This window comes from Anser anser (assembly GCF_964211835.1).
Source record: "Anser anser genome assembly, chromosome: Z".
NCBI classification, from domain to species: Eukaryota; Metazoa; Chordata; class Aves; order Anseriformes; family Anatidae; genus Anser; species Anser anser.
The window spans coordinates 2,191,072-2,208,881 of record NC_139723.1 but is presented as its reverse complement, the minus strand read 5'-3'; the positions used below and the strand labels follow the sequence as shown (position 1 = coordinate 2,208,881).

The 17,810-nt window shown below is 36.3% G+C and overlaps 1 protein-coding gene across 16 annotated transcripts in view; it reads right to left on the bottom strand.

The window, feature by feature from the left end:
- The window catches only part of KIAA0825, a 259,062-nt gene that overhangs the window by 201,020 nt on the left and 40,232 nt on the right, over nt 1-17,810 (bottom strand). For 13 of the 16 annotated variants that reach the window (XM_083817020.1, XM_083817019.1, XM_083817027.1 and 10 more), the window contains 2 exons: nt 8,654-8,822; nt 2,784-3,453 (listed from right to left, as the gene is read on the bottom strand). In XM_083817020.1, the coding sequence (XP_083673146.1) occupies nt 2,784-3,453; nt 8,654-8,822 (839 nt within the window). Of the gene's footprint in view, nt 1-2,783; nt 3,454-8,653; nt 8,823-9,072; nt 16,528-17,810 lie in introns of those variants that run through there. The other 3 variants (XM_083817018.1, XM_083817017.1, XM_083817021.1) reach the window with 3 other exon arrangements.

Sequence of the window (17,810 nt, the reverse complement as noted above, 5' to 3'; positions counted from 1 at the left end):
TGCCAGCACTGCTTGGCAAGAGCCGAAACCTCGGTGTGTGCTCAGCACTGTTTTGGTCACAAATCCGTTATGGCACTCCAGGAGCTACTCTGAAGGAAATCCAGAATCCCAGCCAAAGCCAGCACAGGGTGCTAAGGGGTCAGATACTGCACCTGAAAACCTGACATTTAAAATATTTTAACCAAAATAAAAATCTTGTGTGGAATTCATGAAATACAGGTAGTTTTTAGAATTCATAGAATCATAGAATTATTAAGGTTGGAAAAGACCTCTAAGATCATGTAGTCCAGCCCTTAACCTAATACAAAAATCCACCACTAAACCATGCTACACATTCCTTGGAGACCTGCTTTAATTGTAGCAAATGTTTTAAAAGTCACCAGCAGTTCCCAAGACTTACATTGTGTATTTTCATTTTCTCTGTCCTTTTAAATTTGCAATAAAGCTGACTTAAGGACTGTAATCCTCCTTCACATAATACTGAAGCTGTTAATGTGTGTCTTTTTAGAGAGCCACCCTTATGGTCACTTTAACGTCCATGTCTTAGATGTAAAATGGAGATAACTAGAGCAGTTTTAAGATGTTTTGAGTGTGAAAGAAAGATTAAGTCACAGACTTCTAGGTTTCATAGAATCACAGAAAGGTTTGTGTTGGAAGGGCCCTTAAAGCCCACCCAGCGCCACCCCCTGCCATGGGCACGGACACCTCCCAGCAGCCCAGGCTGCCCCCAGCCCCATCCAGCCTGGCCTTGGGCACTGCCAGGGATGGGGCAGCCACAGCTCCTCTGGGCAGCCTGGGCCTGGGCCTCACCACCCTCAGAGTAGAGATGTTCTTCCTAATATCTAATCTAAATCTACCCTTTTTCAGTTTAAAGCCTGTGTCCTATCACCATAATCCCTGATAAAGAACCCCAGTCACTCTCCCATCACCGGTTACCTACCAGTCATTTTTTGGCAGTGAAACCCTTTTCTGACTCATAACCCCACGTATAGCTCAAAGATACTCTTCTAGTCATTTATTGCATAACTGAGATTTACACTGACACTACTTCTCGTTTTCCACCAACACTCCATTCCACTAATTACATCAGCTTTATCTTGAACTTGTCATCTTTTCACATTATTTGTCTGCTTACCTCTTCTTTTACTTTTTCTTTCATGTGTTCCTCCATATTTCAGTTCCTGTTGAAAAGTTATTTCCATGTTTCTTCCAGTGGAATTTCTAGTTGACTTAGATTAGCATGTAGATTGATATTAAAACTCACAAGAGTATAATTTTCTTCTGAGTAGACCTGACAGATCATCACCTCCCTGTGTTAGGTTTTCATGGCAAAGTTTTGGCAGCAGAGGGGCTGCAGGGGCGGCCTCTGTGAGCAGCTGCCCCATGTCAGAGAGGAGCCAGCTCCAGCTGCTCCAAAAGGGACCCGCTGATGGCCAGAGCTGGGCTGTGAGCGACTCTGGTTGGGCCTCTAAGAGAGCAGATTGAAGAAAGGGGAAAAAATCTTCTGTGCTACAGTGGCTGGGAGAGCAAGGAACGAGAAGCAGCCCTGCAGCCCCCCAGGTGAGTGCAGCAGGAGGGCAGGAGGTGCTCCAGGCTCACAGCAGCAGTTCCCCTGCGGCCTGTGGAGAGGCCCCTGGTGCAGCAGGCTGTCCCCCTGCACCCATGGGTCCCACACGGAGCAGATCTCCACGCTGCAGCCCGTGGAGGAGCCCCCGGTGGAGCAGGTGGATGTGGCCTGGAGGAGGCTGCGGCCCATGGAGAGCCCCCGCAGGAGCAGGCCCCGGGCCGGAGCTGCAGCCCGTGGAGAGGAGCCCCCGCAGGAGCAGGGGGTCTGGGGGGAGCTGCCGCCCGTGGGGGACCCGTGCTGGAGCAGTTTGCTCCTGGGGGATGGATGGACCCCGTGGTACGGAGCCATGTGGGAGCAGTTCCTGAAGAGCTGCTCCCTGCGGGCAGCCCATGCAGGTATTCTTAGTTTGCTTTTAGTTCTCACTGCTCTGGTTTGTTATTAGTAGGCAATAAATTACATTAATCTACCTATGTACAATTACGTTGTGAAAGTTTCCATGCTGTGTCACTTTTTTGCAAAGCTCTGATTCCTCCCTTTGCAGATTGGCTTGTCATGAATCACCAATAGTAAAAAAAAAAAAAAAGGATAGATGTAATACATTGATAACAGATTAATTTACTGCTTTAAATTCCTTAGAACAAGAAGAAATGACCAGGTAGAATTAACTATAACTAATAGTATATTCACAGGAATAGAAACCCTAAATGTTTTTTGTTTGTTTGTTTGCTTTTTGAGAATTAAGATCTGCATAGTAATCTTTTTGGGTCACCTCTAGTGTATGAATCTGTGTACTTCATGGTCAGAAAACTTCTAGCAATCAAAATAAAAATTGTAGGGAAAAGATTGAAGAGCTTGAAGACCTTGTGTTTTTTAAAATCTGGATTGAATAGTTCTTATTCCATTGTATATTTCAGTAGTTGGAATAAGTTGCATTAAAAAAAAAGAAAAAAGATTAAGACATGACAACGTTATACAGTGAAGTATAAAGGGATTTCTACATAAATAAACATAAGATAATTTCAATTACTTTAAAACCATTCTTTATCACAATTCTGACATAGTCTATAACTCAATTGCAATAACGCATTTAAAACATAAACCTGTAATTAATAACCTCTGGCCTCTCTCTTCAGACAAAATAACCAGGTGTACTGAAAAAAAAAGGTCATAGAATTAAAATATCTAATTACAATGAACATAAAATAAGTCTACTAACCCACAGCATGAACTGTTCCTCTATGCTTCTTTGAAATCTTGTTTGCCTTAACTATATGCAGAGCATTTTCTTTGAACTGCAGCTCGCAAAGTCTTTCAAGAAGAACTGTTATTTCCTCAGTGATGGTATCCAGATAAGTTTCATTAATAAACTTCAATGATGAAGAAGGATCAATAGTTCCACTTAGTACATAGAAATCTTCTTTTATCATTGTGCACAATGTGGGTATTGAACTTTGGTAGCCATGAACGACTTTATCAAAATTTGTTTCACCACAGCCAGACAAAATACAGTTCTGTAGAAGATCACTAACCAGTTTATTCTGCATGTTTTGATACCTTGTTAAGACTTCTGATTCAGGGTAAAGAAACAAAAGTTGCTGTATGCACTGAGTTTTAAACTGTATTTGTTGTTGCGAAGCATTAGTATTTGTTTCTTCTTGACTTTGCAGTCTATTTACTAAAAATCGTCGAAGATGCAATCTCACATCATCCCAGAGAGATTTCATGTCCATAGTTGAATCATCCTCAATGGCATGAATGGAAGATGTAAACTCAAAAGACGTCCCGCTTGGAGTACAGGGAAATGAGACACCACACTGACTAGAGAGATCCAGAAGGAACTGAAGTATCATTTCTTCTTGATTTTGCTCATTTTTCAGCAAGCTTTGCTAACAAAAATTAATCAGACAGTATTTTAGAAATGTTTTGTTAACTTTGGTTAATAAAATTAACAGCTTTGTGCTAGAGTACCAATTATTTCCAATGCCAATTATCTTACCAGCAAATGAGAAAATGAAACAAATTGCTCTATAAACAACAGAAATAACAAAGGCTGTTTTCCAATGAATTTATGCTCCTATCCATCCCTTTGTCTACCTACTCCAGTGACTTTACATTCTTCTTCCCATCTTTCTTACATCCTCAACCCATTTTGTCAATCAGTCCTACCCCACAATTCAAAGGAAAGCCTAGAAAAAACATAGCTCATTAGATAAGCCTTGGCAGACGATAGAGACTGTTTGTTCAGGTCCACACACACATCTTGGAAAGAAAATTGTATGAAATTAACATTTACAAGGATAGTAGGAGGTTTTGCTCATAAAACCAAGACAGGGATTTATAAAATAAACCTCTGTTACCCTCTGTGTTCTGGTTCAGCAGGCAACTGTGAGAAACGCTATTCTATGCATAAAATAATCTGCCCAGAACTGCCTTAAAGAAGTACAATTAAAAACTTAAGAATTGAACAATGGGCTTAGATCAAATAGGGCAAAAGAGTAAGAATCTGCATATCCTGTCAAATCCAGCTGCAGACTGATATATTAACAGTATGGGAGCCTCAAAATACATCTCAGCTACATGGATTGAGGAAGAAGGAAGACAGTTAACAGAAGATCCATGAAGCCACATGGATACATGTACAGACTCCACTGCATCTGAAAAGCCTCCGTCTTGTTTCATGGACAGGATCTCTGATCTTAGAACCACTTCAAATCCAAGATGCCAACCAGCAAATAAGAGGTTCTTGTCACACCTTGATGCCTTCTACTTGGCTCACAATGACATAAATGTAAACGGCACTCTGCAGCTTTCTTTGATACGCTTGAGGAATCACTTGGATGAAGAAGTGGTGTCCAATATATTAGTAGAAGGCAGGCCCACAAGTCCCTTGGTCAGTGGATTCCTAAATCTATTTCCTGTCTTGGAGAAAAAATCTTGCCCATTATAAACCCATTTCCCACACTCTCAACATTTTTCCTGTTGCAGGTTGGCTTTGCCTGCGGCCCTAGGCTCATCAAAGTTGTATTGAACAGACTTACTCTCAGTCTTCCAGCTGCATGAGAGACAACTACAGAATTTGCCATCACAGTCACAAAAAAAAATGAGAGAAACTGGTTGCACGTTTGATTCTCTGGGTTTCAGGAATCAAGCGGGCAAGTCTGAAGTGAATCAGGATAGGAGGGGAATCAGGGAAGGCCCTCTTGCTTCCTCCCTCACCTCCCATCAATTCTCTCCAAGATCTTCCAACATAGAAAGTGTTGTGGCAAATTGCATAAGTATAGATCTTTTCTCTCATGTCCTTTATTTGGGTCTCTCCAACCTATAATGCAAGGCTGGTAAGGCAACTTCCAGAAACCTTCTACACTCAGAACTACTGATTTAGTTAAACTAAACTATTTACAGGAAATAATCAGTTTTGTTTCTTTTCTCATTATGGAAGAGAGAGAAATGAATCTTATTTGAGTATGGTAGTACTTCAATAATTTTGAAATAAAAAAAAAAATGTTCTTTCTACTGTAGCACTCTTTTATCAACCGATAATTTAAGAAATATAGAAAAGACAAATTTTTTGACAAACTTTTCAGTGTGACTTTTTTGCATGCTATTCAGTCACAGCAATTTTTCACTATCAGAACTTCTTGTATTTTTTCTTAACGACTGAAAACTGTTGCACTATTATGGGAGAAAGCAACATTTTAACCTACCTACTGGCCTTTATTTTGGAGTGTTCCATTAAGAAAAATAAAAAACTTTTACCACAGTAGGTAATTCTGAACAAAAGACAGAGAGCACAATTACCTTCCATACAGGAAAGTCTTAAAAATTGACTATCTAGCTATTTTTCTTCCACTTCACATCTTTATTTCGGGGAGCTCCCTATGAAATTTTGTACTTACTAGCAAGAAACATATGTTGTAGACAGAACAATAAAGAAAATTATCAGTCAAGTATCTTCCTATAAAAACATGCATGTTATAGAAATATGTGGAACTAGTTAATATCTTAAATAGTAGAAATTTATATGCATATATGTAAAGCTGATTCAATTTCCTTTTATTGTCTACTAAAGCGTTCTATGAAGTGTTGTGGATGCAGAGAGAATGTGTTGAGCTGGTAAACTGAGACTCTAGTCACTAACTGCTGCTAGCATAGTTAGAGTAGCTGGAAAGTCAAGTGCCCACAGATAGACTTATGAATTTAAAGTTTTTTTTGTTTTTTTTTTTTTATGAAGCATGCTCAGTGATTATATTCTGAAATAAACAGAACAAGAGAAGCTGTCAAACCAGTGATTGTAACTCATGCCTTTAGATGATGAATCCAAAATGTCTTCCAAGCAAATCCCTATGCTGTTTTTTAAGGTTAAAAAAAAACATTTTTATTCATGAAAGCCAGTAAGAATTTTAATAGTTTCAAATGATTTCCAACTTAGACTAAAACATAAAAAAATAGGGAGTTTGCAGATGCCATCTTAGACTTAGTGTTCCTCAAAAAAAGTCCCTGAAGTGAACAGTGAAGGTCTGAAAACACAGTATCAAGTCTCTTTGAACACTGCCTGTATTGACATAGGCTTTTCTATTTGAAAGTTTATCTTTAAGAAATACTTCAAAAGATGGTGACAAAACTATTCAAGAGAAAAAGATCCAAATTAGTGTCTAAAGGTTTTAGAGAAGTGTGAAAAGTTCTCTTATGAGCACAGAAAGTCAGTGATAACAGTACACAAAAAAAACCTTGCATTCCATCAACTAGACTACTACCTGCTATAGACTACATCCAATATTGTTAAGGTTTTCTTAAAAGAGATTTGCCATTAGTTTAGGTCGTAGAGAATTTAATGAAGATGTGTTCGTGTACAGGTTCAGCTTTTAAGTATTTAAAACTACAGAATAGTACACAGAATGATGAGATTTCACATAACTGAAGTCTTTGAGGGTTCATGAAGAACCTCTCAGTATTTCCATGAGAGTTTTTATAAATGCTTGAGAATACCACATTGCATTATTTATTTATTTTTTTAAATTTGTTCCAGAAGCTTAAGAGATAAGTGATATCGCTAACAAAATAAATATACATAATGAGGTATAGTAACAAATGGCCTGGGGTGGAAAGAAGGTTAATTTTATTGAAGATATATTGTATGATATTTAACTTGTCACTTGCAAGCTTTTAATTAAGTCAACTGAGTAATTAATTCAATGGATAGAAATACACAGTTAAGAAAGGTCAGACTGTAGTAATCTCATTAATGCTGAATACAACTGAAAACAGTTTAATGCACATGTGTTTATGGAGCTAAGGATGAGTATAATTTCCTACAGATGGACAGACGGTGCTAGTGCAGATGCACATTTCATCTGTAGTCTCATCAAGGCAATAGGCTGGTTTATCTGAGAAGCCACAAGCCTGAAAACAGTTTTGTCCAAGTTCCCAAGCTCCGTAGGCGTTCGTTCTCCTGATAAGCTGTGCAGCATTAAGGTTTTGAGGCTTCTCACCCTTCACTGTCTGTTTAGCAGCCTCCCAAAGAGGTGCTCCCAAGGTTTAACTAGCCTCTGCAGCCCACAGCCAGACTGTCATGAAGTCTGTAGGCTCTTGGGAAGCTGAGAGCTAGAAAGCACGTTTTGCATACGATACACCCGAAGTGTTCCAGAGATGGGGATATTTTGGAGTTTGCCAAACAAATGCCGCCACCTGGTGTTCAGGTATATGGCTTAAATTGACCCGGCAGAAGGATGAGCACAGGCAACGGACACGGGTGAGTAAGCCATCATTGCCATTCCCTCCTCTGAGGGCGTTAAGTAAGGATATAACTGGACTAAGAGGAGTATCAAACAACTTGTAAATCTGTATTTTCTGGGATTCTCCCATTCCAACTAGATCAAGTTTGACAAGTATCAGTCTGACATCCTTGAGCAGCACGATTATTAACAGCAACATACATACCGATCACCCACGTAAGAAAGGGATTAAATCACTTCCTCACCACATGAACATTAAAGACCTGGTCTTCCTAGAAATGACTTCATAATTTGACATATCTTAAATTAACCAGGGCTATCAGTCATGTAATTCAGTGGATTCAAGTATGACTGAAAGATCAACAACCAGTTTTATAAATCAAAACCAAAAACAAAACCAACAAAACAAAAAAACCACAACCCACCAAAAAGAACAATAAATAAATAAAAAGGTGATTTGATGAAGCTTGAGCTTTAGCCAGAAGTCCCAAAGAAGAAAAATCTCCACTTCTTGTAACCAGATTTCTTCTGCCAATATGGGATATCTTATCCTAAAGATGTTCACATCCAATGACAAAATCACGACAAAGAAGTAACCCAGAATAATTCACTGGACAGAGTCTGTATTTATTTGTGTTGATACTTGTATATATGTAAGTTATATAAACAAATGTATGTAGTTTCTATATGAAGTTGAAGGCTGCCATTTGTTGAGGTATTATCCTTCACTTATTTAGACAATTCAATTTTCCAGAATTCCACTTCCACGTATTTATTCTAATGCTAACTTTTCAGGAAAATTTGGGGTAAAAATTACATCTTTTTTCACCAAAGTGAAATGTGACTTCTGGTTAAGTCCAGTTACACAACTTGCAAGAAAAATGGATGTAGCTCCCACATGCTGATTTAGGAAAAAGTAGATATGAAGTTAATGCTTAAACAACACATAAAGCACAATAATCTGTATTAGATGGGTTATATTCATACTGATACAAGTGAAGAGAAAGAATTAAAATTAACAGACTGTGTGTAGACAGTAACTTCATATGTTTTCACCTTCAAATGCTTATAAAACAGTATTGGTGATGCTGAACATGTGGAAGTATCAGCAAATTTTTTTAGACCCAAGTTTGTCTAGTTAGGACATGATCAAAAGGAAACATAAAGCCTTGCTGCAGACATCAAGTCAGGACTAAGCTTTACACTAAGTTTTCTGAACTACATTCACAATACTGGAGACTGAAATAAAGCTAACAGGAAAAGAGAAACAAATAAGCAAACAAACAAACAAAAAAAGTAAGCATCATAAAACCAACTTTCCCAAACATTAAACTCTGTAGTAAACAATTTTTACCAGGGTCCTGAGGAACTCCATCAGCTCTCCATGTGGTGTAGATGAAGGTCTGAGAGAAATAAAATTGCAGTTGTTTAGCCACTGAAGGCAGTCATTCGTGCTTTGAAGTATTTCATCAGTACATATTTCATTTACTTCTGATTGCAGGTCTTTAAGACACTGTTCCATGCTATAAAGAAAAAAAAAAAAAAAAAGGATTTTTTCATGACTTGGAAATAAAATTATTTTATATACCCCATTTTTCAAAAACAAAAACTACTTCAAATTATTGTAACACTAGTCCTTCTTCTTCATAAATTAAATTACTCTTGCTAAGTAAGGCCTGAATTTCCAGCATTAATATTATAATGTATTTGAAAAAGTTCTCACACAATCTTGTACTTTCCAGTAAAGCAGTTGGTGAATAAGATATTGCTCACCGTAAGAGCTGGTCCTTGGTGTTTAATTAGCTAAGGAAGATAATATAAGCTGAATTAACTACCATATATAAAGGTGAATGTGTCATTCTGTTCCTTTAGCAATCAGCAGTAGCTTTATAATACATAAGATATTAACAACCTCTTAAAGACTGATTGACACGCCACAGAAAAAGCTGAAAAGAATTTTAGTCACTTTTGCTGAGAAAGCAGATCTTTTATTTCCTGTTTTTTGTTATTAGAATATCTGAAAGAAAGTTTGTTTTCAAGGAGCTGATCCACTCCTTAACACCCCTATTTGTGAAATCATGTGTAGTTGATATGGTAATTACTGTGATTCCAGTGGCAAAAATCACAAGAACAGCTGATTATCGAAACAGGTTTCATTTCTGTTGGTGTTTCTATTTGGCACCTACATGAAAAGAACAGAAAATAAAAATCCAGAAACAGTCTACCTCCACATCATTTCCTACAAAAACACCTTTTCACTATTTCGTAACTACTTATCTTAAAAGCGATGCTTAATGTTTTACCTGGTTTCCATTAATAAAATAGTATTGACTATCTGTTAAACATAGGCGGACCTAGGTTTAATAGAAACAAAGCCAACGCTAAGACCAAATTTTGGTTTATGGCAATGCAAAGCAATTCTCACTATTACGTGAATTTTATTCTGGAGTATATTTGTTAAATTGTTTATGTTCTTAGAGCTGATAAAGGATGTAAGGTTTGATGCAAGTTAAAGTTTAGTTCTTTCTGTTAGTGGAGTTAAAGGACTAGATGACACCCAGCTAGCTCTTTACAGATACTTCAGTGGCTGATACTTTTGATCATGTTAGTCTCTATTTTCATGCCATCATGACAACAAGAAAGCCTATTGTACTGCCTCTTTGTTTTATATAGATGAAGTATGTTTGTTTTTCTTTACCTGCTCGCTAACATTTACAAACTAATATGTTTGGCAAAGTAGACAAGAAGATTAGAAAAGAGGAGAAGACGAGAAAATGAGGGCAGGAGGAGAGGAGGAGAGAGAAACTGAATATCAAAGTGTGTAACAAGGTAAAGAGTATTACAAGTAGTGACAAAAATACCAGCTTAAAGACCTCTGCTTTTCCAAAACACATGCAACGTAACTTTTTAAATTAGTAACCTCAGGTACAGTATGGGTATTTTTTTCTGCATAACTCCTCTGTACAGAAGGATTAATTTAACAAATGTTTATAAAATATGTAATCTGCTTTAAATATGAAGAAATAACAATGATGAATGAAAAATGATGACATGATGAAAAGCCATTTTGCTTATCGTCCACTGACTACATTTTGTCATTTGATGGTGCCTACGTTACTGTGGAAGAAGTATTTATTTGTTTTTGTTTGTTTGTTTGTTTGTTTCTACTGGATTTTCTCCTTTACTGAGGGATTTGCATTTTATTCTTTTACAGATATTATGCAATGTACCCTAAACTCCTTCTAGTTGTCTCATTCTGATCAATAACGATAAAATGAATCACTATCATCCATACCTTTGGCAACAAAGTCTGTTAATTTGAATTGACATGTTAGAAAATCAATGGAAAACAAAAAGCAAATGATCACACCAAATTATGTGCTGAGATAAACCACAGACTGGGTTATCCTTTTATTTGTAAGTAGCCTACAACAAATATAACGTATTTTGTTCTGAGAATTCCATGAAGACATATCAGTGATGATAAATACCATTTTGTGCCTTTTGTTTCTTTAAAATAGTCATAGAAAATAACAAGCTGAAATAGTAAATTGTATCAATGGTAAACACAGAATGTAAGGACAACTCTGTACTGTAACTTAAGTGCAGAGTGCCTATAACATTTTGAAAGGGGAAAAAAAATACATACAATGTTTCCAAAACAAGGATGACTATAAAACTTAAGTAAGTAAGTTACTTACTTTAAGTTTACTTACTTTTAAACTTAAAAATACATGGGTCATTTTGAACAGCTTATCTTCCTATATTTAATTGTATTCAATAACAATTATGGATACATTAGTTTCATGCTTAAAAGGCATGATAAACCAGTCAAAGTGTATTTTACTGACATGAAGACACTGCATTTTACAGCTGCGTTATCTTCACGAACCAAATACAGTAAGTAGAATGAATGGAAAAATATCTTAAAACTTCTAAAATATTATGAATACATGGGTAGTCTGCACACCACTCTCCATAAAATTGAAGCGGAAGTCTTCTCGAGACTTTTCTGAGCATCAGTGAGCTCAGAATGATGCGCACTGAAACGAGTACCTGCTCATTGTCACAGGACCTTATCAGGAGCACAGAGGACTTCCACTGAAAAACAATCTGCCTGTGGCCCAGTCAGGCTCCTGGTGGGACAGCCCGGCCATGAATGCTGACTCTAAACTTGACAAAAGATTGGCACGTATCTTTTTAACTTGTGAAACCTGTTCTTTGGAGTATGAAACAAAATGCCTTGTTCATACACCTTGACTCCTGGAACACGAGCTACGGCTTTTTATTGTGGTGTGCTGATGTGCCTCATTCAGTCACACCCAACGGATAACAGCACCGGGCATTGTAAAAGGGACTACAGCTCTTAGCCTCTGCCAGTCTGCTTCAGTTAGGAACCAGCTTTCACATTCATCTTCAACATCTGAATTTGTGTGCAAGTCAATAAAACACAAACCACGGACAAGCCACAGCCTTCACAGGAACAGATATTTTAGTTATTTGTCCCAGCACTGATAAAGGGATTAGGAGGATACATTTCAGTGGACCTCCCTGTAGGTACAAACCATTATAATTCTATTAATTTTGTTTAATCCTTTTATCTCAGTAAGGTAAAAGTGTTATTTGTACTAAAACTGTTTTCCATTGAATAAAATGTTTTCATACTGTTTACTTACAACATACTGTAGTTAAACACGATATCAAAAACATTGCTATTTCTCACTTTTATGATTTTTGTCAACATATACTATTATGTAAGATTACTTCTTTATATTAATTAAATTATTAAATAGAATATTTAGGTTTCTGGTTACCTCTGAAAAAAACACTCTTTATGTGCATCCTCTGAGTTTAGAAAGCAGCTTTTTAAATAAAAGACTTCCTCAAAATTATAATTATCCTTACAGTATATAAAACTTTATAATTTTGTATTTGTGTAGAAAAGAGTCTGTTTTCCAAGTTTGCTGAAGTTTCAAAAACTCTAAACAAAATATATGATCTTGATGTCAAAAATGTGCTTAAGGTATGTAATGAATTATATTCTTACAATCACAAACAAGTACAATCACAAACAGCTATTTAAAAGGCTATATTCATTTTTTTTCCCAAGTAATCCTTTTTCAGTAAAGGTTAAATGAAATTATGTTTCAGTAAGTTCATTGCAGTAAACAACCTCAATTTTTTGAACAAACTGAGGCATCAATCCAGATGATATCAATGGACACTCTGCATGTAACGACAGGACAATAAGTTGTCTTAAAAACACATGTGGTCAATGGAAAAAATACAGACATGTCTGTGTGCAACCCCACCTGAATCAGGCAGACAAGATCTGGAGGACAACAGGGAAATCAGATGTAGCTCTGTACTTAATGTTTTTTTCCTGTTTACCACTGTTAACCGGGTCTTTGTTCCATATGGGTTTTTTTGTTTGTTTTTTGTTTTTTAAATATCCTCTGAAACACTTAACCTTACCGATAAGGAAAGGAATCCAATTCATGTTTTAAATGAACAGGTACCAAAGTTAAGACATTGATGGAACTAACTAGAAAGTACTTAATTCTTCTGTTGGAATTCAGCCTATTGGTACTACATCAGAATATCTGTGCACGGTCAGTCAGAATTTCTGCAGGTGTCTGGCAGTGGTCACTAGGAGATGTCAAAGAAAAATTAAAACAAGGCATACCAGAAAAAAAAAAAAAGTTAATACTTCTCAGAATATTTTCATCATCTTCAGCAGTTTGTGACATATAGATTTAAACCAGATAGTGTCTTAGCATTTAACGGGCCTCAATTAGTTTTTCTTCCATGAATGCTATGGAACTGTTCATACACAAAAAGAAAAGAAAAAAAAAAAAAAAAAAACACTACAAAACAGCCACCAAACTACTAAATACAGAGTGCAGTATAAAAGTAAATGAAAAAAAATAACCTAACTCTGTAGCAAAGCAATCTGAAAGTTATGGATTTTTGTGAAATTGACTGATTTTTCAAGAAAGATACCTTCAGTTCCCCTTGAGGAATATCTTGAGCCTCCATGAGCGCATCAATGTTTGCAGTTAGAATTACCGATATGCTATTATGCCAGTGAAAATGTGATTTCAATGAAATAGCTTCTCCTTCTTACAATTGAGGGTGGTTTTTTTGTTGTTGTTGCTTTAATTTTTACAAATTAAGCTAAATTCTGTTACGTTACCTGTGTCCACGTTAAGAGTGCTTTTCTGGAGTACCATTTGTAAGTATTCACACTGTACAGAGACAGTCTTCACTTGAGAACTCCTATGTCCTCCTATTTATTAAGTTAATAACCGTTTTTAGGAATAACCTAACCATGTGGAGAGACTGCTTTTGACATGACTGCATCAACACACAAACTGAGGGACTGTTCAGTTACAAACCAAGTACTGTAATGGAGCTGGTAGTGTATGTGCTGCCACACTGATACAACATTTTGAAAAACATAGCATCAAAATGAGGGTTGCTGTCTCCATGCATCATTCTCCATTGCCTAAGATGACTACAACTAAGTTGAAGGATGATCTTTTAACTCCTTTCAATTCCTAAAGAGCACTGTTTCAAATTATTTCACATAGAATATGGAACAGCCATAAAATGACAATGAGATTGCTTAAATTTAAACTGCTAAGCTATAAACTGAAGTAATCTTTAAACCTCATGTTACTTGTGCTTAAGAGCCTCATATGCATCCAGATCTGCTGTTAGGATGCTAGAATGTTTACATGTCTTTTATTAAGAACAGATAGGTTGTTTTAACATTAATGAAACAATTGTTTCCACTGTCTTCTGAAGGCAGAAGCACTAACCATGTATTAGTTTGCGATCATCATTTATATTCCTGGAAAAGTTTGACTGCTAGCTTACAGGGCATTTCATGTAGTATCAATCATACCATTTGGAAATCTGTGTCAGAGGACCTGCCATATACTTTGAGGGTAAGAGATCTTTGAAATAAACTTTTAGCAGTGTAATTCCCACATGCATTTTCCTCGTACATTTTCTAGAGAGAAAGCTATCAAGAAAGACGCAGCTATCTCAAACTCAGGGGCCACGCGCAGAGACAACACAAGCTGAAAAGGAATAAAATTACATCCTTTTTGTAGTTCAATTACTCCTTCCTACGAATTACAATAGGGCAGTGTTTAGACAGAAACTTTTCACAAGGATTTTAGTAACATTGTTCCAGTATCTCAATAAGAGCTAAATTCTCTGTTAAATACTGTATGAATGTAGAGCACTTGTAGAGCAAGCAGATTACATATACAAGTATCAGGGTTTTCTTTTTTTTTTTTTTTTGGATGAATATTAAATCCAAGCGTCCATTAACAATGTTTTTCCTGTCGTGTTGGCTGTAGTTAAAATTCTTGTGAATATTCAACCGCTACTTGGGATTTTGGATGGAGATTCCAAGACTTTGCCAATTCTTTTGAATAAGAAACAAGTGAGGTGTAGCTCCTACCTGAAAATTCCAGAAAGGAACAAGCCACGATTTTCTTCAAAATAAAATAAAAAAATAAAAATAGAGAGAAAGATAACCCTTGCAGCACATCTCAGTTTAAAAATACATGAGCCCTTGCATACAGTAATTCTGATACAGAAAAATGTAATGAGACAGCAGTGCTTAATACCTTGTCTGAAACTCCTGTTCCTTTGCTGTGAAGTGTTAATGGTGGGAAGTATTTCTATGCACATCAGCAATGTTGTAAACAACATCCAAGATAACTGGAAAGTGTCATACTAGCATCTTGGTTAAGGCACTTTCCAAATAATCCTGAAGTCTGCAAGTTAAGCATCCTGTCCTGATTATAAGGACTTACTCAAGTCCTGATTATAATTTATATGAACAGTTATGGGACAAGATGCAATGCTGTAAGTACTTATTAGTCTTGACCTCACTGGAGCCCTTGAAAAAAGACCTTCAACAAAATCCCAGATGACTGATTTACTGTTAATTAGACAGAGGGTCAGCTTGAAGTTTATCAGACTGAAGTCAAATTAAGCCTCTGTAAAAAGCCCTAGAAAGATATGGTCTCCAGTGTATCACAGAAATATAATTATTAGTAAATAATTTTGCTGAAGTCTGAGTAATTCTTCTGTTGAAGAAGACCTAGAATACCTCACGATGTCCTACAGCCTCATAGCATCTGTTGGCACTTTATTGCCACTAAAAAGCAGCCAACCACCCACTGAAGAGACAGCAATGCACGTGCACGCACATGCACGTGTATGCACACACACACAAATCATCAACTGCTAAAGAGCTTACAAAGCTTGCAATCGTATTTAAGCTGCGCAAACTTGCCTTGCTTTCAAACCCTATGCCTAATTTTCTGCTTAGTAGTAGTAAATATCAGTCAAAAGTTTAGTTCTGTGAATTACTCATAAATTAACTGTTATGAACTCTTAGGCGTCCATACTGGAAGACAAAAAATCAAGCAACTCAGTTTTGAGAAACAACGAAAGTCAAAGCAAATGTGAGGGGAAATACTGGAGACAAATGGCAGTCCTAAAGAAATTATGAATACAGCTTCATGTTTTAGAATAACCTGACACTACCACTGCACTTAAAACTGGGCAGCAATGACAATGGCTTTGAAAGTTCATATTCACCTCCCTCTGTAAACTAGTGTAAAAATAAAGTTTACATTCAAGTGCAATAAGAGCTCTGTTATAGAATAGTGAATGAATGAACCACTTATTGCCTTAAAACTTAGAAATAAAACAATTTCCCACAGATGCCTTTTTTTTTTCCTTTGTTATAGTGTCAAATAGAATTGGTACAATTCAAAAACATAGAAAGTAATTCAAGAGCTGGAAAGCATATCTGATTTGTTGTGTCACACGATTTTATAAAAGCTATTCAGTTGGAAGGCAATAAATGAGCATTCAAGTGATTTACACACTTTTGGATCATAATTTTTTACACAATGTTACATTTTTAAAAATATATATATGCTGTATACTATTATGTTTATTCTCTGTGGTATAATAAAATCATAAATCTATCTGATGAAAAATAGATTGTATTCCAATTGTATCACTGTAGCACATAGAGCTGCTCTTATCATACCACTTACAAAGATCAATGGTAACTTGAAAATGATTTCATTCCATGCTACCTCTAATATATTAGCAATAAAGGACTGTTTTTAATTTAAAAGTCACATCAGCTGCTGTCCATCTTCTTTTAAACTCCTCTCGATTTCTGAAACTGACGTATTACAGGAGCGAAATATCACCTGGCAGCAACAGGGTTTTCTGACTTTCCCTGAGAAAATGAGTTGAAAAACTATCTTAAGTGTCAATTCAACAGAAATGCAAAGCTTTTCCTGACACGTGTTGCTGAGCTACCACACCCTAATCAAATTTCCTCCTCTCCCTGCAGACCTTGCAGAACTTAAAACCTTTGGATCTTACAAAGCTTAGAAGCAAAGGCTCATCTAATTTGTAGGACTGAAACTATGAGAGGGGCGTTCTTAAAAATGCATATAGTTCCACTGTGATGATGTTAATGTAAAATGTAACATAAAAAGTTCACTGATGGTACTATTAAAAGGAGCGGTCAGCTGGCCTCTTCTTCCACAGCCAAAAGATTTCTTAGCCAGCAGTACAGATTTGACACATATTAAAAAAACACAAACAAAAACAGTAGTAAGGCATGTGTTCATTTTGACAATAATCATTCTAATCCTTAGGCTGACTCTGCATAACAATGACAAAATCAGTGTTATTTGGTAGCTGAAGAGGTGACAATATCTGGTTTACACATTTGTTAAATATGCTGGTGCTATTTTTCCCAGATACGTAACACCATACACCAAACACATCTTTGACTATTATATGACATCAAAGTAAGTAAGTGTCAGCATTTCACTACCATCAACAGCTGGAAAATTGTAATATGAAATTGCACTGCGCAGTGGTCCACAACTCAAAATATATTTCCCAGATCTTCAGTAACATTGTTACCTTTGGGTAGCTACTATCAAAATGTCTGTAATCACTAAGATTTTAAGCAAAATTTTGAAAAGTGAGACATTGATAATATTAATAATAATAACAATAAACCTAAAAAAAATCTCAGCTTGGCGTAGCAAATATAACAGTAATTCAGAGATGACCTAAATCAGTTTTCAGTGACGTATAGCAAAGATTTATCTCCATTATTCAGGAAGCCGTTTGGTAGCAGACAAAGACCTCTCACAAATGTGGCCTTCATTAAAATTACATGATCAAAAACCAAATGTCATGAAGGGCATTCTTTGAAGTCATGACTCTACAACATGCTTTTCTATCTAAAGGCAAACATTGTCAAAATTTAACACAAGATGATGGTTCTTGTTATATCTCTGAATGTATAAAGGATACTTAATCTATTTGCATAAGAGCACCTTTCACAATATTTAAAATACTTCAGAACGTATTTTTAAAGTACCAAAAAAGCTTAGCCACAAAATGCACCATCACTTTTCAAAGTAGAAAGGCACAATACC